This window comes from Scyliorhinus canicula, chromosome 15 (genome assembly GCF_902713615.1).
Source record: "Scyliorhinus canicula chromosome 15, sScyCan1.1, whole genome shotgun sequence".
In the NCBI taxonomy this organism is placed as follows: domain Eukaryota; kingdom Metazoa; phylum Chordata; class Chondrichthyes; order Carcharhiniformes; family Scyliorhinidae; genus Scyliorhinus; species Scyliorhinus canicula.
The window spans coordinates 97,795,125-97,816,502 of NC_052160.1; the positions used below are offsets into that span (position 1 = coordinate 97,795,125).

General features: G+C 44.8%; 1 protein-coding gene across 1 annotated transcript in view; it reads left to right on the top strand.

Moving 5' to 3' along the window:
• LOC119978169 (ankyrin repeat and SAM domain-containing protein 1A-like) overlaps positions 1-21,378 on the top strand; it is a 581,433-nt gene that overhangs the window by 181,703 nt on the left and 378,352 nt on the right. Inside the window, 6 exon segments of the mRNA XM_038819603.1 lie at positions 6,146-6,221; positions 7,941-8,042; positions 18,043-18,146; positions 19,064-19,116; positions 19,766-19,814; positions 19,816-19,926. Of these exon segments, the coding sequence (XP_038675531.1) occupies positions 6,146-6,221; positions 7,941-8,042; positions 18,043-18,146; positions 19,064-19,116; positions 19,766-19,814; positions 19,816-19,926 (495 nt within the window).

Genomic DNA, 21,378 nt, shown 5'->3' on the forward strand with positions numbered 1-21,378 from the left:
ATGACAATTTGTCCACATGAAATCAGTTTCTGTGAACTGCTAGTCTATAGGTGCAAATAAACCTATACAGTATTAGCTGTATCCCTGCTTGATGACTGAAACACACTGCAGCAGTGCTTATTGATGGTGATGAGAACATACAATTTCCATAGCTTTTAATTTTTGTTTTCCTATATTTATAGGAACATATAGCAGGAGTAGCACACTCAGCCCCTAGAACCTGCTCCACCATTAAATTAAATCATGGCTGATCATGTACTTCAATATGTTCTTGTGCCATCCCCATATCCCTATTATGCCCCATGTTCGGCTCCATTGTTTTGGGGAGGCATGGTGGCATAGTGGCAAGCACTGTTGCCTCACAGCACCAGGGACCCGGGCTCAATTCTGGCCTTGGTGATTGTGTGAAGTTTGAACGTTCTCCCCGTGTCTGCGTGAATTTCCTCCGGGTGCTCTGGTTTCCTCCCACAGTCCAAATATTTGCAGGTTAGGTGGATTGGCCATGCTAAATTTCCCCTTCGTATCCAGGGATGTGCAGGTTAGCTTACGGGGATAGGGAGGGGTGGACATAGCTAGGGTGCTCTTTCGGAGGATCGGTGTACTCTATGGCTGAATGGCCCCCTGTACAGTAGGAATTTTATGATTATCTATAAATCTATCAATCTTTGTCTTGAATATATCAATGACTGAGCTTCCACAGCCCTCTAGGGTAGAGAATTCCCAAGATTCATTACGTCCTGAGTAAAGAAATGCCTCCTCACCTCAGTTCTAAATAGCTTGCCTCTTATTCTGAGACTGTGGCCCCTGTGTGTCAATCCCCTTTCCAGGGGAAGCACCCTTTCAGCACCTACACTGTCTAGCTGTTAGAACTTTGTAAATTTGAATGAAATCACCTCTCATTCTTCTAAACTCAAGAAAATATAGGTCCGGTATCCTCATATGGTGGTCCCACCATCCCAGGAATTTGTCTGGTGAACTTCTGCTGCACTCCCTCTATTGCAAACAAATCCTTTAGTTAAGGGGTCCTGAACTGTACATAATACTCCACATGCGGTATAACCAAGGTTCAATGCAATTGAATTAAGACATCTTTATTCTTGTACTCAAATCCTCTTGTGACAAAGGCCAACATACTAATTGCCTTCCTAATTGTTTGTTGCACCTGCATGATAGCTTTCATTGATTTATGAACAAGGACCCCCAGGTCTCTTTGGCCATCAACACTTTCCGGTCTTTAATCATGAAAAAAATACTCTGCATTTCCATTCCTCCTACCAAAGTGGTTAACCTCACACTTATCCACATTATATTCCATCAGCCATGCTCTTGTCCACTCATTAAGCCTGCCTCAGTCACCATGAAGCCTCTCTGCATCCTCTTTATAACTCACATTCCCACGTAGTTTTGTGTCATCCGCAAACTTGGAATATGACTATTAGTCCTCACATCCAAATCATTGATAAAGATTGTGAACAGCAGGGGCCAAGTAGAGATCCTTGCCGTACCCCACTAATCACAGGCTGATAATTTGAGAAAAAGTTATTTATCCCTACTTTATGTTTTCTGTCTGTTAACCTAATGCCAGAATATTACACCCGCCCCATGTGCTATCATTTTGTTTGCTCACCTCCTGTGTGGGATCTTATGGAAAGTCTTCTGAATATCCAAATTTACCACATCAACGGATTCCCCCTTATCTATTCTGCTTGTAATATCCTCAATAAAGAACAGCCATCAGGTTTGTCGGGCATGTTTTTCCTTTCATAAATCAATGTTGACTCCGCCCAATCTCACCATTATTTACGAAGTATACAGTCGTGACATCTTTCACAATAGATTTTCGTACGTTCCCTGCTGCTGACAGGCTAACATGTCTGTAGTTTCCTGTTTTTGCTCTCTCCCTCCTTTTTAAAAATGTTTTTGTTCTAATGTTAACATTTTATATTTATACTGGCATGGTAGCACAGTGGTTAGCACTGTTGCTTCACAGCGCCAGGGTCCCAGGTTCAATTCCCGGCTTGGGTCACTGTCTGTGTGCAGTCTGTACGTCTACCTGTGCCTGCGTGGGTTTCCTCCGGGTGCTCCGGTTTCTTCCCACAAGTCCCGAAAGATGCGCTGCTAGGTAATTTGGACATTCTGAATTCTCCCTCAGTGTACCCGAACAGGCGCCGGAGTGTGGCGACTAGGGGATTTTCACAGTAACTTCATTGCAGTGTAATATAAGCCTACTTGTGACAATAAATATTATTAATATAATGATTATTACTATTATTAACAGTGGCCAACCCCCAGAAATACAATATGAAGGGTCACCATCTCTGGCAGAACCCTTCAATCAAGCCTCTCAGTGTGTTTGACCTTCTCGGGGTGTAGAAATTCTATCAAGTCCCGTAACCATGCCGAGGCACTCGGCAGCGTTGCCAACTGCCACCCAACAGGATCTGTCTCTGAGGCAGCAGCGAGGTGAAGGCAAGGCCATCAGCACCCGCCCATAGCTCCAGCACCTCCGAAACTCCAAAAATGGCCTCCAAAGGGCAAGGCTCGAGCTCAATACTTAAGATTGCCGACTGGTGTTGAAAGAAGACTGACAAAAACCCATCAATTCGGAACAGGACCAGAACACGTGTGCGTGGTGCACAGGCCCCCTAAACAATGCTCACACTTACCTTCCACTCCTTCAAAAAACTGACTCATCCTAGCCTTAGTGATGTGCTTGAAACACCTCTTTGAACTGTATCAGGCTCAATCTCACACACAAAGACATGGCATTCACCATCTCCGGCACCTCACTCCATACCTCCTCCTCCAGCCTTGGCTCCAATCCCTCCACCCATTTGGGCATTACCCCTTCAACCGAGCTCAACTCCTCCCCTACAATCCATTCATACATGTCGGAAGTGCTGCCCTCCTCCAACCCCGAACAGGAGAAAATCCTCTCCAATAACTGTCACGAAGGCGTCCGTAAAAACGCGAGCAACCACTCCACAAAGCTCCACACCTGGAGGTACCTGAGCCTGCCAACTCAATTTTCCCCATTAATTCCTCTAGTTTGGTAAATCACCCTTCCAAAAATATGTCACTCTCTCTCTTCAGCCCTTTCTCTTTCCATACACCAAATGTGGCGTCCAACCATACCGGCTCAAACAGGTGATTCTCACACGTACGAGCCGTCCTTGAGGCTGCCCTCAGCTTAAAAGGTTTGCTGAATCGTTAATGTGGATGCCACCACGAGGTTTGGCGAGTACCCTGCTGGCGCCAATGGTTACCGATGCCCTCAAACCTGTCCCTCTACATGACCCAGCCTCCGTTTGAACCCAGAGAGACCCTGTACCACCCCAATCTCAGCATTGGCCGCCCAATAATATAATAAGTTTTGCAGCACCAGACCTCCAACTACCTATCCCTCTGAAGTACCCTCTCCTAACCCTTGGAACCTTAACTGCCCAAATAAAACTGGAGATAAGCCGCTCAGCCTTTCGGAAAAAAGACTTGGTCAGGAAGAACAAAATGGCAAGATATTCATCTTAACCAGTTGGATCTGTCCCACGGGAGATATTGGGAGACTATCTCACCTCTGCAGGTCCGCCTTGACCCTATTCACAAATCACATGTATTTCAACCTCCGTAACCATGCCCAATCCCCACCACCTGGACTCCTATGTATCAGAAACTAGTCGTTCCCCCCCCCCCCCCCCCCCCCCAATCCATGTCTACCTCAAAATATTCACCCTTCCCAATGTTCAACTTGTAGTCGGAGAAGGCTCCAAAGCACTGCAAAATGTCCATGATATTGCCTATCGATCACCCCCGGTCCCTCGCATAGAGCAATGCATCATTGGCATATAACAATACCCTGTGCTCCACCACCCCACTCCCCCTCATAATCCTATTTCACATATTCGAGGCCCTCAAAGCAATAGCCAACGGCTCGATTGCCAAACAACAGGGGAGCCATCGGACACCCCTGCCTCTTCCCCTGATGCAGCTGGAAAGACCTCGAGCTCATGGTGTTGGTACAAACTAGCAATCAGGTCCACCTACAAAAGCCGCAACACCTGGACCAAACTCAAACTTCTCCAGTACTGCAAAGAGATAGCACCACTCAACCCCCAGTCCAAGGGCACAATTATCTCTGGTTCCGGACCAGCTGCAAAAGTAAGCACCACATTCACCAATCGCATCACATTGGAAGATAATTTCTGTCCCTTCACCCCCCAGCACCTCTGGCAGATGAGGCTTAATGCTTACACCTTGACCAATAACTTGGGGAAAGTCATGTCTCCTGAATTTGATTGACTTTTTTGAAAAGGTGACCAAGAAGGTCAATGAGGGCAGTGCGGCCGACGTTGTCTACATGGACGTTAGCAAGGCCTTTGACAAGGTACCGCATGGTAGGTTGTTGCAAAAGGTTAAATCTCATGGAATCCAGGGTGAGATAGCCAATTGGATACAAAATTGGCTTGGCGACTGAAGCCAAAGGGTGGTTGTGGAGGATTGTTTTTCAAACTGGAGGCCTGTGACCAGCGGTGTGCCTCAGGGATTGGTGCTGGGTCCATTGTTATTTGTGATATATGAATGATTGGATGAGAATGTAGGAGACATGGTTAGTAAATTTACAGATGACACGAAGATTGGTGGCATAGTGGATTGTGAAGAAGGTTATATAAGATTGCAACAGGATCTTGACCAATTGGGCCAGTGGGCCGATGAATGGCAGATGGAGTTTAATTTGGATAAATGAGGTGATACATTTTGGTAGATCAAACCTGGGCAGGACCTATACAGTTCATGGTAGGGAGTTGGGGACAGTTACAGAACAAAGCGATCTAGAAATACAGGTTCATAGCTCCTTGAAGGTGGAGTCACAGGTAGACAGGGCGGCGAAGAAGGCATTTAGCATGCTAGGTTTTATTGGTCAGAATATTGAATACAGGAGCTGGTAGATAGTCAACATCTTTTCCCAAAGCTAGGGAAGTCTAAAACTAGAGGGCATAGGTTTAAGGTGAGAGGGGAGAGATACAAAAAGGGTCCAGAGGGGCAATTTTTCGCACCTAGTGGTGAGTCTCTGGAATGAGCTGCCAGTGGCCGTATTACAGGCGGGTTCAATTTTGTCTTTTAAAAGGCATTTAGACAGTTATGTGGGTAAAATGGGTATGAAGGGATATGGGCCAAATGTGGGCAATTGGGACGAGCTTAGTGGTAAAAACTGGGCGGCATTGACAAGTTGGGCCGAAACGCCTGTTTCCACACTGTAAACCTCTGACTTATGACTCCAAGCATGCCATGCTTAATGTGTACATACATATATAAAATATATATAGTACGTAGGAAGACAAACTCTTTGTAGTCTTACATTAGTACACCAGATTCAGAAGAACCCTTTCCTGTTTTGGATAGTCTTGGTATTGTAGATGATTTAATGTGTATTTTAAGTGGTTCTGAGCTATATAATTCAGTAAGATTCTAGGTTTAATCCTTATCCAACTCTCAGTTCCGACATTTTGGGAGTCTTCCATTTTCCTTTCATTCCTGGTTGGTAGGAAGATGAAAATTGCTTTGCGTTCGTTCTCTCTATAACTGTCAAATAACACCTGATTAATATTTTAACCATAGAATATCTACAGTGCAAAAGGAGGCCATTTGGCCCATCGAGTCTGCACCGACCCTCTGAAAGAGCACCCAACCTAGGCCCACCCCCCTGCCTTATCCCTGTAACGCCACCTATCCTGCACATCCCTGGACACAAAGGAGCAATTTTATCAAGGCCAAGCCACCTAACCTGCACATCTTTGGATTTGTGTGGCTCTTGTGGGTAGGATTGTGTTTATTTGTGATGGCCTCTGTAGTTGAATATCCTGGTCACTGAGTATTACCACATGTGAGGAATGGCATGGTGAGCAAGGTAAGCATGGGCATGAAACATTTCTGCGAGCACACAAGATGGTATAAATCACTGTCTCCAGAGTGGAGCTTGAGGAGGGGGAAAAAAAAGTACCCAGTAATTATAAATGCAAACTCACTTGTGCTTAGAAGTTTCAACATTCCTGCAATATTTGATGACTAGATTTTAAGGATTGAGTGGGAGCAGTAATTTTGCCTAAGTTTCATTTTTTTTTTCTGTTTTTACCTCTTTCTCGATCTCTAGACAGAGAAGGGTAGTGCACTTCATGAGGCTGCCTTGTTTGGGAAGACTGATGTGGTCCAGATTCTCCTAGCATCTGGTAAGTTTTGGACCTCGGGTTGTTTAAAGTCAAGGTATCAATCATAAATTTTCTAGTAGATTGTGTCTAATATTTGGCCTTCATCTGATTTAAATAAATAAATTCTGAAATTTGTCATTTTTCTAATTTTACTTTACACATGTATTAGTAGCAACTTGATAATTAGATGATCACAACATAGCTTTGGGAAAAGAACCTTCTGACCTTTTAATCTCTTTCCTGTAGACTAGCTTTGCCATTTTACCATTATAACTTCTATCTGTTTCTGAATATGTTTAATGTTCCAGCTTCAACCATTTCCTTCTAATATTTCAGCTTTTTAAAGAAAAGCTTCATGGTGTCAGCAGCCAGTGGCAAGTCATCCTGGATGTTTCTTATAACATAGAACAGTACAGGCCCTTTGGCCCACAATGTTGTCCCGACCATTTATCCTAATTCTTGATTTTGTTTTCTAAAATGTTTTCCATAATTCTTCCTTGTTCCATTTTATTTTTTTGTAATTATCTGTTGGCGGCTAACCTCTTGTGTAAAATGTTACAGTTTCTATCTGCGCGCATTTGGATTGCAAATCTCATTGTTTTCTGTTCTGGATCAGATTAAGATTGTGTACATCCTTAGAAACTGAAAATGTAATTTTATAACCTTCTCTACTGTCAGCTGGTACGTTGGGGTGGCCCAACCCCAAACTGTGTGATTAAGATAGTCTAAAATGTAGCTGAAGTGATAGTTTAGGCATCAGTGGAAGCCACAATGATGTGTATTGTGTCTCAGTATTCCATTTCAAGTCTGTCACAATCAGACGTCCAGTGTCACCAAGTCAGCAATACAAATATAGCAGTAAGGAGACTCACTGTGCTGCGTTCTGCTATGGGGGTAACCTTATGACAGAGTATAGTGATTATCTTATTCTGGAGCTGTGCTTGCTTTGTTTTGTGGACAGTTGTTGTAGCCTGTATGCTGCCTCCCTTTATATTTGTTACATTACTGCTCAATGACAGCCCTTTTGTAACTTCGTTTTGTTTTTCAATTTTCCTACAAAGTGTAGAATATTAGTCCTGAATCTTTGCAATTAACCTGGTAAATTGTCAATTAGTATTGATCCAACTTAAAGTTCCCTTTGTGAAGGTTGTTGAAATTTAGGGAGTATTTGCATTTACAGCTCCACATTCTTCAGCATTTCCCAAGGAATTGCTTTACTATTTTGTTACGTTTATTCTGGCTACTTCAATATTCATACAATCTGTTCAGACATTCCATAACATTGATTAGTTATTTCAAAATATTAGACCTAAAGCTACATATTCTCAACTTCCTCATGCTACAATGTTGGAGAGCTGTAGGTTGAGGTTGCTCATTGCTCGACTTGGAAGAATCACCGACTTCTGGCAGCTTGTAACTTCCAAAAATCACTTTTGCACAATGATCTCCCTTGCATTGGAAATGTGTCAGCAAATTGCTAGGTTCACATTGACAGGCAAAAAAAGGATGCTTTATAATTCACTGTTGTGAGACTTAATAAATAGAATTGTCTATATATTTAGTTCCCCTCTCTCATGGGGCGTGGACTTGCTTCTCTGAGCAACAGCAAATGTAACTTCTGATGGTTGACACTTATTTAATGCATGGCTATCTGGATAGTTACCACTGGGGTGCATAATTTAGATATGAAGAATTCCTGACTAAATGACTGCATGTGAATCATGTTTTTTTTTTAAACAGAGATTGATGTTAATATTAAAGATATCCAAGGGAGGTCTGCATTAGAAATCGTGCGGGAACATCCAGCTCAGAAAAGCAAGGAGATAGCAACTCTTATTCAAGGTACAAAGCCATTGTTTTTGGTAATATTTTAAGCATATTATTTTCAATGCAAGAAAAACTTTGTGAACTTCAGCTCCTTGAGAAGTTAATTTATTATTGGGGGTAGGATATCTGGAGGGGGTTGGGGACAACGGGTGACATCAGCTGTCCATCCTCTAGTGTTAAACAGTGCTGAAGATCATCTTGTCCTCCTTAATTGTTTTTCCTTCCCTACTTCTGCCTTTAGGGAAAAACTCCAAAATCAATTCCACTCCATCTCTGGTGTCAGAGGCATAGCTGAGCTCAAATTTTCCTTCCAGGGATTTTAACATCCCACATTAGTGTATCGGACTATTTACTTGTTAAAACACCACAGTGCCTCATCCATGTGTTGCAAAGACAGTTTACAAGCTCAGATATAAACATTTACAAGTGAACTTACAGGAAACAAATTATGTACTTATTTGGGGTTGGACGTTTGCTCTCATTTTTTAAAACAAAATATTGTCATTGGTTTTACAATTATTTATAAGAACATTTACCAGGGCTAAAACACAACAATAGAGGGGGAAAGTGGCTATCCAAAAATAAATAAATAGAAGACAGAGAAGCGGCTATGTATCCAGAATTAACATATGTACATGTATGGGGCCTCTGTCTTTGAGCCCCTGGTGATCGTTGCTGAAATCGTACGGGTTTTAATTATGTACATCCTGCCTCCTGGTATTAGAACATGCCGGGGGGATGCATTAGGTGTCAACCAGATGTACCTCGGGGTTGCTGTTGTGGTCCCACCCATGCGTGTCTTCATCATTTGTACTTTCTGGTCCCTCTGCCTTGCCTGCCCTGTGTTTTGCTTGATATCTCCCCCCCCCCACCCCGCCCTTCTTTTTGCTTTCTGTTGTCAAATTCAGCCCCCCCCCCCCCCCCCCCCCCCCCCCTCTCCCCTCTCATTGGTTGCTGGTAGCAGACTGCTCTTGTAACAAGCTGGTGAATAACTTCCTCCGATTCCCGAATGAAGAATTATTTTTTCCAATTTAAGTCGGACAGCCAGTCCTGCGGCCTTAGGTGGCATTGCTAATCTCCAGCCGAAGCAGGAGTCTTGGGCGGGAGACCAGTGAGGCAAAGGCTAGACGTCTGCCCCCCCTTCCCGTAAAGAGTTTGGTTGTTCTGATACCCCGAAGAGTTCCCTAGTGATAGAATCATAGAATTTACAGTGCAGAAGGAGGCCATTTGGCCCCCTAGAGTCTGTACTGGCCCTTGGAAAGAGTACCCTACTTGAGCTTAAACCTGTGCCTCCACCTATCCCCGTAACCAATAACCCCAACCTAACTTTTGGACACTAAGGGACAATTTAGTATGGCCAATCCACCTACTTGCAAATCTTTGGACTGTGAGAACAGGAGCACCCGTAGGAAACCCAGACATGGGGAGAAAGTGCAAACTCCCCCACAGTCACCCGAGGCCAGAATTGAACCTGGGACCCCAGAACTGTGACGCAGCAGTGATAACCACTGTGCCACCGTGCCGTACTCATAACTGGATAAAACGTGAGATTGTATTAGTTAACCGTCAACATGGCCTCCTGATTGGATCGTTACACATCGAGGGGCCTATGCCATAGAACTGGCCGATGGACACTCCTTTACCAGCTTGATATGAGCCATGCATATTAGCAGTTAGAACTGGACCCTGCCTCACGTAAGTACAATCACCATAAACACCCAATAGGGGCTTGTATGAATACATCAGGCTAACTTTCAGATGTCCTCGGCCTGTGCCATATTTCAGAGGTAGATACTATGAGTGGCAGTATATATATGATGACTTGTTGATCACGGAGGCAACCGAACAAGAACATTAAGGTAACCTTGGACGAGGTAAATCTGTTGGTTCTTGGAAACAGCGCTCGCCTGCCGGGAAATAAGTGAATTCACGCAAAGGGAAGGTGTGTACTTGGGCTACCGAGTGGACCTGTGAAGGGGTTGCACCCGGTCATAGAGAAAGAACGAGCCATTCAGCAGGCCCCTATCCCATTGGCAGCTGCCTGGCAAATTGCGGGAATTTTCGACAAAGATATCGGAATTTAACGTGGAAGATGGCATCCTGTTGTACGGTACGTGTGGCGTCATCCCAATGGCCAGGACCCGATCCGGAGAGATCTACACAACAGGCCCCCAGTGGTGTCCAAATGAAAATGTTAGAACGTAGCTGCGTTCAGTGGCCGGGCCTGGGCACTGACAGAGAGAATAGCCCAGCAGTGCATTGTAGGTCAGGAACACCGGAAAACTTTGCCAGCAGCGCCTCTTCACGCATGGAAATGGCCGGGTCAACCGTGGGCATGTTTGCACGCTGATTTCGCCAGTCCGTTTTTAAGACTCTATATTCCTACTCTTCTCTAAGCGGCTGGAAGTCTATCGGATGTCAGAGATTTCCAGGGCAACCATTAAAAATATTGCATTTGTCCTTCTGTATATATGGTATCCCATAGGTGTTAGTTATCGATAATGGAACCCCTGTCACAAATGAAGAATTCTCGGGATTCCTGAAGGCTTGGTGAGTGGCACATTTGGACAGCCCCATATCATCCAGCCTTAAATTGGTTGGCAGAAAGGGTGGTACCAACAGTCAAACGTGGACTCAAAAATGATTTCAGGATCGCTGGACACAGGACTAACCAGGTTCTTGTTCTGTTATAGGACCACTCCACATGCAGCGACCGGGGCAGCACCGGCTGAATTAGTCATGGGCTGGAGGCTTTAAACCCATTTTAGCATGGGCTTCCCTGATATAGGCAGGAAAGTACACCACAGCTAGGAGTTGCAAGGGCGTTAGCCTGTTCGGCGAAAACCACCGTTACTATTTGTATCAAGTGATGCAGTCTATGTCAGAAACTTTGCAGATGGTGCCCAGTGGATCCTAGTCGTCCAGCTGGGATATGATGTATATTGTAAATATCTTTACATTGAAATCTTATCAAGTGCAGGCACGTGGTTGAATCATGCAAAAGCACCTTAATCACATTTGAACCAGACGACCGGTTCTACTAAAAATTCCTCCGGAAAGGAAAATTATTGTCAAACCAAATCTGATGTCCAAAGAGACTAATATCCTAATGGGTATTCTGAGGTGCCGGAGGTCTTCGACGGGGAGCAAGCAGTGTAGCAACCTCAGACTGGACATCCACCACATTCCAATCATAAGCGGCGCTCGCCTTCCACATATACACCGTCAGATCCAGCACAGCTCCAGCAGGACACAGTCGAGTGTGAAGAGAGACTGACGCCCACCTACTTTGCATTCGTCAGGGAAGAGTCTTTGGACTTGGGAGAGAGTGTGGGGGCAGGGGGGGTTGGGTTATATCACGCAAGACACGTACCGGGTGTGAGTAATCACTACCTGCACGAGTTTCACCGAATGAAAGCTCACCCGCTAAGTGGACATGGAGCCCGAAGTCAATCATTATTAATGGGGAGATGATGGCATAGTGGTATTGTCACTTGACTGCACTAGAGACCCAGTTTAATGCTCTGGGGACCCAGGTTCAAATCCCACCACTGCAGATGGTGAAATTTGAATTCAATAGAAATCTGCAATTAAAAAAGTCTAATGATCACCATGAAGCCATTGTTGATTGTCGTAAAATCCCATCTGGTCCACTAATATCCTTTAGGAAAGGAAATCTGCCATTCTTACCTAGTCTGGCCTACATGTGACTCTAGACCCACAGCAATGAGGTTGACTCTTAGCTGCCCCTTCAAGGCAATTAGTGATTGGCAATAAATGCTGGCACAGCCCGCGACGCCCATGTCCCATGAACGAATAAAAAAAAATCATTGCTAAGTTCATTATAGAGTCGGCCAGGGATGGAACCAATGCGACTGACCCAGCTGTGATCTGATTTCTATTGTAAATTCCTTTACATTGCAATAAACCAAAAATTGCTTTTGTACCAACTCGGTTCAGACTCAGTTGTGGCCTGCAGAAGAGTTGTACCTGGCACAATGGAGGTAACTCGGGTGAGTGTCCACGGCCCAACCATCTTGGCTGCTTCATCAATGATAACGTCAAAAGTGGGATGTTCGTTGATGATTGCACAATGTTCGGCACCATTCCTGACAACTGAGGCAGTCCATGTCCAAATGCAACAAGACCCGGACAATATCCAGGCTTGGGCTAACAAGTAACATTTGCACCACATAAGTGCCAGGCAATACTGTCTCCACAAGCAAGAATCCAACCATCACCCCTTGACATTCACTGGCATTATTGTTACTGATTCCCCAGTATCAACATCCCGGGGGCTACCTTTGACCAGAAAGTGAAATGGACAGCCATATAATACTATGGCTACAAGAGCAGGTCAGATGGTAATTCTGCAGCAAATGACTCACCACCTGACCTCCAAAAGCATGTCCAGACTTGTGCGTTATACATTGGAGGAGTGTGATGAATTATTCTCTTTTTGGATAAGTTAAACTTTAACTACACTCGCGAAACTCCACATCATTCAGGACAAAGCAGCCCGCTTGACTGGCATACTATCCACCACCTTCAACATTCACTACCTCCACCATTAACGCAAAGTAGCAGCAGTCTGCAAGGTGCACTGAAGCAACTCACCAAGGCTTCTTCAACAGCACCGTACAAACCCACAACCTCTAATACCCAGAAGGAGAAGGGCAGCAGGTTCAAAATCCCCTCCAAGTCACCCATCATTCCGACCTGGAAATACATCACCATTGGTTCAGGTCGCGGTGTAAAATCCTGGAACTTAAAAAAAAATTAATTATAGGGGTGTTAGTTTTGCTAGCTAGGCCAACATTAATTGCCTGTCCTTTGAGACGGTGGTGGTGAGCTGCCTTCCTAACCCACAGATCCATGGTGTAGGTACACCCACAGCTGTTAAGGAGGGAGTTCCAGGAATTTAACCCAGCGACGGTGAAGGAACAGAGATACAGTTCCAAATCAGGATGTGCATGGCTCCACCCCTACCCCCACAATTTGGACATTGACTCAAAAAAGGTGGTCTAGTACCTGACAAGTCTGGGACAGGACCAGAACATGTGGGTGTGGTTGGCCAGGCCTATCTGGCACCATTCACATTTGTCCTCCACCTCCGGGAAGAATCCGCTCATGCATGTTTTGGTCAAGTGTGCCTTGTTCACTACCTTTAGCTACGTTAGGCTCAACCCTGCAACGTTTGGATTCAGAGTCTTCCCTCTATCTCCATGCCCAGATCTTCCTCCCACTTTTCCTGTGTCTTGTCCAGTGGTGTTCGTATCCCTCGAATAGTCATCCGTACATGTCAGCGCAGTTATTGTCCCCTAGTTCGCCCGTGGTTAGAAATCTGCCCAGTAAGGACAGCACAGCTCAGTGGTTAGCACTGTTGCGTTACGGCGCCGAGGACTCTGGTTTGGTCCTTGGTCACTGTCCGTGTGGAGTTCCCACCTGTGGTAGGCACCCAGTGGTAGAATAGGTCGTTCGGGAGAGCAGGCCATCTATGTTCCACCTTCTCTGTGCACGCACATGGCAACCCCCCCCCCCCCCCCCCCCCCCCCCCCCTCCAAAAGCAGGAGCGAGTCCCAGCTCCGCAGGTCCCTCTGTACCTCCACCTGATTTGACAGGTTCCATTTGTGGATCTGTGTCCTGTTGTGGGCTATTTGGATCCCCTGATATTGCAATTTAGTTTGGGCCAGCTTGAGCGACAGCCTTCCCAGCTGGTCACCTGCATAGAATGAGACTCTATGCTCCCTGTTTCCTCTCTGGATGTCTCTCCACCCCTTCGCTGATCTGAGAGCGATGGCCAGTGGCTCAATTTCCAGGTTAAATAGCCGTGGGGACAATGGGCATCCCTGCCTCGTCCCTCTGTGCTGCCGAAAGTACTCAGCTGGTAGTGTTCATCTGTACACATGGCATGGGAGCGTTGTACAGTAGTCTCACCCACGAGGTGAACCCTGACCCACACCGTTCCAGTACCTCCATGAGGTGCCTCCATTCAACTCTGTCGAAGGCCTTCTCTGCATCTAGGGAGATGATAATTTCTGGTGTCTCCTCCCCTGGTGGGGTCATAATCACGTTCAGCATAATCACGTTCAGCAGTGTTTGGTCCCCCCCCCCCCCAGTTCTAGTGGTTTCTTTTCCTCTCCCATCACTGGTATGTCCTACCCGACGAGGAGACGTTTCATTTCCAAATCCCCATCCAGGGGCTCGGAGGTGTACAGCCCTCAGTAAAAAGTCTCGAAGGCCTCATTGTTCTTGTCTGATTCTGTGACTAGCTTGCCATTCCTGTCTTTCACCTGCGCTATTTCCCTCGTGGCTGCTTTCTCACCTGGTGAGCTAGTAGGTGGCTGGCCTTGTCTCTGTATTCACAAAAGATCCTCCATGTCTGCTGGAGTTGGAGGACTACTTTCCCGGTAGAGAGCAGATTAAATTCCATTTGTAGTTCTTTCCTCTCCTCCAGTTGTACCATGGTGGGGGCTGTGGAGTACTGTCGACCCACCTCCAATATGGAGTCAATCAACTGTTGCTAAGCTGCCCTCTCCTTCCTGTCCCTGAGTGCCCTGTACGCTATTATTTCCCCCCTTATCACCACCTTCAATGCCTCCCATAATGTGGAGGGTGAGACCTCCCCGTTCTAGGTACAAGTTACATATCTGTCGATGGTCTGTGATATTCTCTTGCAGAACGCCTTGTAGGCGAGGAGGGCTGTGCCCAGCCTCCACGGATGGGTCCTGGGCCTGACCACTCTCCGACCTCGCAGCCACGTAATGTGGAGCGTGGTCGGAGATTACTATCGCAGACAGCACGGCGACACAGTGGTTAGCACTGCTGCCTCACAGTGCTAGAGACCTCGGTTCAATTCTGACCTCTGGTAACTGTGGAGTTTGTACGTTTTCCCCGTGTCTGCATGGGTTTCCTCTGGGTGCTGTGGTTGCCCGTCTCCATATTTGTCGTTGTAAAGGTTGTCCTCTTACTAAATAATATGGCCACTCCCGTAGCCCTTGTCCCATAGCACACCTGGTAGGTCTGCCCTATCCAGCTCTTTCTTACCCTCAGCCGGTCCTTCTCCCTCAGGTTTGTCTCTTAACGACTACATTGGCCCTCAGGCTTTTTAGATGGATGAAGACTCTGGATCTTTTGACCAGGCCATTAAGCCCCTCGCGTTCCAGGTGATTATCGTGATGGAGGGATTCTGTGTCACGTCTCCTCTCTTCCCACCCCACAGAAGCGGGATCAGCCACATTTACCATGTGATCGTGCCCCTGCACTCCAGGGTTTCCCTTTATTTGGAGGCCATCCAAGATGCCCTCTTTATGCCAACCGCCTCCATGTCCGACCTGCTATAACCAGCATTCTACCCAATCTCCCCCCCCCCCCCCCCCCCCCCCCCCCCGGCCCCGGCCCCCCGCGGCTTTCCCCTGATTCCTACCCCACCCCACCCCCAACCAAACCGGGCCCGGACCCTCAGCCCTTACTGTTCCCCCTTCCCTGTGCTTCTGTGGGCTTCCCTCCCCCATCTCGCCTCCCCTTGTACTTTCCTCCGACTTGGTGTTGTCCCCCCCCCCGTCCCCCCCCCCCCCCCTCTCTCTCTCCCAGATGCTCCCTCCCTTTCAGGAGCTGTGCCGCGGCACTCCCTCTCCTCTTACTTCATTGTACTATTATATGCAAAATCATATGCCCTTTCCAATTTGCAGGTCCGCGTGCACCTTTGCTCCGTGCCCAGTTCAGGATTCGTTCCTTGTCTTGGTATAGGTGGAACGTTGCAATAATTGCCTGCGGTGGTTCTCCTGCCATGGGCCTCTGCCGAAGTGACCTGTAGGCCCTGTCCACCTCTGTGGGTTGGGGAAGCTTTATCCCTGATCACCTTTCCTAGCATCTGTGCTACATATTCTGTTGGGTTTCTACTGTCTGTGCCCTCCGGTAGTCTGATAGTTCTGCGATTTTGGTGGCGAGACCAGTTCTCCTGTTCCTCCATTTCCCCTTGAGGTTCCCTGGGCTGCCACCAACCTTGCCACTTCTGACTCGAAGCAGGCGATTCGCTCGCTCTGGTCTATGGCCAACACCCCCAGTTCCTGCACCGCTGCCTCATGAATCTTCAATTGCTATTCTGACCTCTCCAACGCCTCCTTGAAGGGGGACAGACTGATTATTATTGGCAACTTCACGGTCGCCATGATGTCTTCCTTAATGGAGTCCCTATATTTTAGGAGCTCTTGTGTCAGGAGCTCTATCCACTGCCCTTCTGATGGATGGACCGGCGTGTAAGTCGGCGACCCCCTTGGTCCGCTACATTCTGCTCCGCTCTCCTGCTCCGCTTCACTCCTCATGTCCACAGTCTAGATTTTTCTCTCCTGACTCTTGCTGCCCTTACTGTCTTTACATTTCCTTGGTTGGTTTGTGGCCATTTCTTCGGGCGGTTGTTGATTGAGGAGGGGTTGGGGGGATGTTTATTGGTTTAGTGATCAATTTTCGGGCTAAAAGGGCCTAAGTTGACATTTCCTGGGGAGAACCACCTTTCAAGCAACTGCTCAGCACATCCCCACCACCAGAGGTCCGTTTGCTCTCGGTTTTAATTGCTGCATTGTTTTTGGCCATGTGTTTAACTGCCCCGACTCAGTTCTAGAATTTCCTCCCTAAACCTCTCCACCTTTGTCTCACTTTTCTCCTTTAGGATGCTGATTTGGACCTCTGACTAAACTTGGCCATCTGTCCTGACATCTCCTCATGTGATTCATTGACATATTTTGTTCTGTGAAGCACATTGAGTAGTTATTACATCAAATATGCAGCACAAATAAAAGTTGTTATTTATGATGAATACATATATATATATTATAATCTTTATTATTGTCACAAGTAGGCTTACATTACACTGCTGTGAAGTTACTGTGAAAAGCCGCTAGTCGCCACACTCCGGCGCCTGTTCGGGTACACTGAGGGAGAATTCAGAATGTCCAATTCACCTAACAAGTAAATCTGTCATTGTGTGCAAATGGGTCCTGCATGCAGTTTGATAATATTGCAACTGTGAAGTAGCAGGAGACCCACTCACACAGCTGATGCTCTGTACTCGTGTTCCAGCAGAGCAGCTATGATTATGTAAATAAAAAGTGTAGTTTAAAAACAGGGATTAGAAAAAATATAGCTTTTGTCAAGTCATGCATTATACACGTTGCTTTCCTATGGGTGAAAGATCATATATGAACGTGTATATTATACCCCATTTACAGCATATGTTTGTTGCCAGAATAAGCACTGAAGTTGACAGAAATCCTCGTTTGCAATGTTTTGAAAGCTGGAGATAGCAGTTTATCACCAAATAAGCCTGTAAAGCTCTGCAATCTGTTTCTTAAAACATCAATTGACAACCTCCATTGCAATTCTGCAACAATAGGCTGGTAGAATATAAGATTGCAGAGAAAAACATTCCTCAAGCCAGCTGTGACTCCTCTCCTGGTGCCAGCTTCTTCTACTTTCCAAAGTAATATATAGGCAAATGTTTTATATAGCGAGGGAAGTGAAGATGGCTTCACACTACATACAAAAGTGTTGAGGGGAACAACTGGTATCAAGGCGGTACCTCAGACAACATCTTTTGGTTGCTCCAAACATTGCTGGTAACCCCCAGTATTATGGCCACTAATATTTTATTACATTATTTCCTTAATTAGGACTGAAGTGCTGTGAAGATTTGTGTGCCTGAGAAGGAACACTATATTTAGGCAATTTGGCATAATATTTTGCTAATCTGACTCTTGTCTGTTTTTTAGGATTCAGAGCTCTTAAGTTGTTTCAGAAATACAGCAGAGCGATCTGTGGAACTAGACCAATAAACTCAACGCAGTTTTTAAGAAATGTTAATTTGCTGTAGCTACCTTTTAAAGTAAACCCAAGGAAGAATGAGTTTGATATGATAAAGTGGAATATTTACAGGGGTTAGGGTTGATTGTTTGACCATTCTTTGGTAATAGGACTAGCCATTGTTTCCTTTAATTCTCCTGTTTTGATCTCTGTGCAGATCATATGGCAGGGAAAAGAGATCTTAAATATAGAAAATACAACTGCAGTGTTCAACACACCTCCAATTTTCCATTCCTGAGTCTGTTAATCAAAATCTACAGGTAAGGACAACTGCATTTAAAAAAATTAGTCATTATGCCTCTGATGAAGGTACATTTAATGAACAACTTCACTTTGTTAAATTGATATATTTGATATGATGGAAGGTCGCTTATTATCTCTGTTTCTATTTTCTTGGTGATAGGAGCAACTCTGCAAAGCAAATACGTGTACTGTAATTTTTTTTAGGCAATTATAAAGGAAGAAAAGTAAAAAGGAACTGAAATAAATTTTATCGCTGGAGTCACATTAGTTAGTATAATTACATTAAAATGTAGTATATGCTTTTGGATCTTTCAGTGACCATAGATAATTGTTCTGGAAAATAAAACGTGAACCACAAAGAACCTGGATGTCACTGGGGTCAATGCCTGTTGCGCGCTGAGTTAGATGAAGTCATCGTGGCAAAGTAGAAATTTTCCTCAGCCTATCTGAACTAAAGATTAGGCAGAAGCAATTAGAGTTCAGTTTACATGCATGTTGTAGGCTACATTTTGATGGTAGAGGCTCCAACTTTCTTTCCATCACATGATTGCACGAGGAATTTATCCCACCACCCCTCCCGCCTGCCAGTGGTATGTGTTAGAAGGACTTTCAGATTGATAATCGGCCTGTTTAGCCACAATTCCATTGGCCATCAAGTCCTATGGTGGGTCTTGAACCCAGAGCCTCTGACAGAGGTTGGGGTGCTGTCCAACAGGACCACAGGACCTCTTTTATTTGAAATATAACCCTCTAAAATCAAAAAGGTCTGGTGACATTTACTGTTTATGTTTACACAGGAAATCTGAGCACTAGCATGAGGAATCAAGGGCTACTAATGCAGAGGGACTTATATTTAAGCATCTGTGCAAGAAATTTTGTTGGGGGGGGTGGCTGGTGAGAATAAATATGTGTTTAGTATTCTGAAAAACCGATAGATGTTGTCTGTTGAAATGGTGAAGTCAATGGAAAGAAAACAATTGTATCTGGGGTAAGTTTTACTTTGATCTGAGCAGAGGCACCAAGAAGATAGAACTCATTGTTTTGACGCTAAATTCAACTCAAGTCCATAATTTGATGGAAATGTTTTAAAGTACAGGCATCAGCTTTTCATTGTATGAAAAATTGGTCTGTTTCATTAAGAACATGAATTTAAAAAATTATATAAAACAAAATGCTGCTCATGATACCTTCCTTATTTTAAATGTGAAACATGAGGGATGTGTACTCTTTGGGTCTTTGTTTTATATTTTTCCTGTTCCATTATTATTTTCCTGTTCCATTAGAAATGTAAATGAAACACTATAAAATATTATTATAGTTGAAACTAATCATAGTTAAAATGATTAAAATAACTTAAAATAACTTAAAATAAGCCTAGTTATGACTCTGTGTATATTCAGAGGAGGTAAGACCAAGTTAGCTGCTTAATGAATACGGCAGTAATATCTCTTGATCACTTTATCCTCTTGATGCAAGCTGTTGATGAAAAGCAAATAGTGTTACTGAGTGTGTAACACTGTGGTCTCCAGTGGCTAGAGTGTTCAGCTTTCACTTCTTTGGCAGCAGATTGTGTCTGTCTAGGTGAATCTGACTGGGTGTGCAACTCATCTGTTTCCATTCTGTCCCCCAATTTAAAGGATGAGGGACCAATGGAACTACAAGCTTATTACAGAATTTGAAAGCCAGCCACGATGAGGAATGTCCCTATGACGATGCCTTGTACAATGCAACATCACACTCTATAGAAAATTTGCCAATGTCTGACAAAGAAACAAGTTCAAGCCAGGAATTAATCGAGGTCAGTACTAAAGAAACTAGCAATTTAAAATTGTGTTGCAGGTAAATAAATATCTCACTGGTTTAAGATGGAGGTATGGAGTTAGTACTTCTGTGGATGTCCAATAGGTAATTTTCAAGAATCAAAACATAAATCTGTGACATAGAACGTAAAATGTTATGAAGATGTGTGTGACTGGCAGAAACCAAAGGCACATTTATAAAAACATTTTTAGCGTCCTTTGAAATGCTTGCATAACCATGGGTTGCTGGCCACTTAATGTACTTTTCCACATATCACTGGAAACATGTCATTGGGAATAAAACTGCAATAGCAGTTTGATTATTTCACAGAAACTGGTGGCTGATAGTGAAATGTCACCTGTTAAATTGTGTGTCCTTAAGTTCTTCATCTCATGCAAAACTAAAGTTTCTATTTTACTGCTGTGACATGAATAGACACGAATTGATTGTGTATTACCGATGTTCAGTCGTCCAACTCTATTTGTCTTTTGGTTTTTTGAACAAACGTTCTTTCACTTTGTTTTGGCAGAGAGGATGTGGGACAGGATTATCATGTTAATGTCTTAGAATAGCCTGAGCAGTTGTCATAGTGATGGCAGTAGTTAAGCATTACCGAGGAGTTGACATAATGAAGTCTGCTGTTGTCTTAGTAATATTGGAAACATTTAAATTGTGACTGTTGCTTAGAACCAGGTCACACACATTTGAAGCTCTACTGCAGTTGCTGAAGCAAACTTGAGGAACTTACATGCCAGCTCGATATTGCACCAGTATTTACTAGAAACAAGTACTGGTTATTTTCCATTGACTTGAAAACTGGAAATGTATGGTTGCTCCTTCGAAGTGTATTGTTTAAACTTAAATGTGTAAGTTCTCCCCTGCAAATATTGGCTACATAGGATTATGTAGGGTATGTAGCACAGAAACTGGCCTTTTGTCTCAATCAGTCCATGCTGCACTCGAACCTCATCCCATCTTTGCTCCTCTAAATCGATCATCATAACCTTCTGTTCCCTTTTTCCTTGTATCCTCGCCTAGCTTCCTCTTCAATCAATCCATGTTATTTGATTCATCCACTCTCCGTGGTAACGAATTGCATATTCTCACCACTCTAGATAAAAAAGTTTCTTCTGAATTCCCTATTGAATTTCTTGATGACATTCTTACATTAATGGCCTCCAGTTGGGAGGGGAAAGAGCATAAATGGAAACATTGGGCGCGATCTAACGACAAGGTTTCTCAGTGTTATTTGTGGCGGGTCTTGCTGGGAGTTATTAAGGGGCAATTTAGTGTCGTGAATCCGCCTACGCTGCACATCTTTGGGTTGTGGGGGTGAGACCCATGCAGACACCGGGTGAATGTGCAAACTCCACATGGACGGTGACTGGAATCTGGGATCGAACCCGGGTCCTCGGTGGTGTGAGGCAGCAGTGCTAACCACTGAGCCACC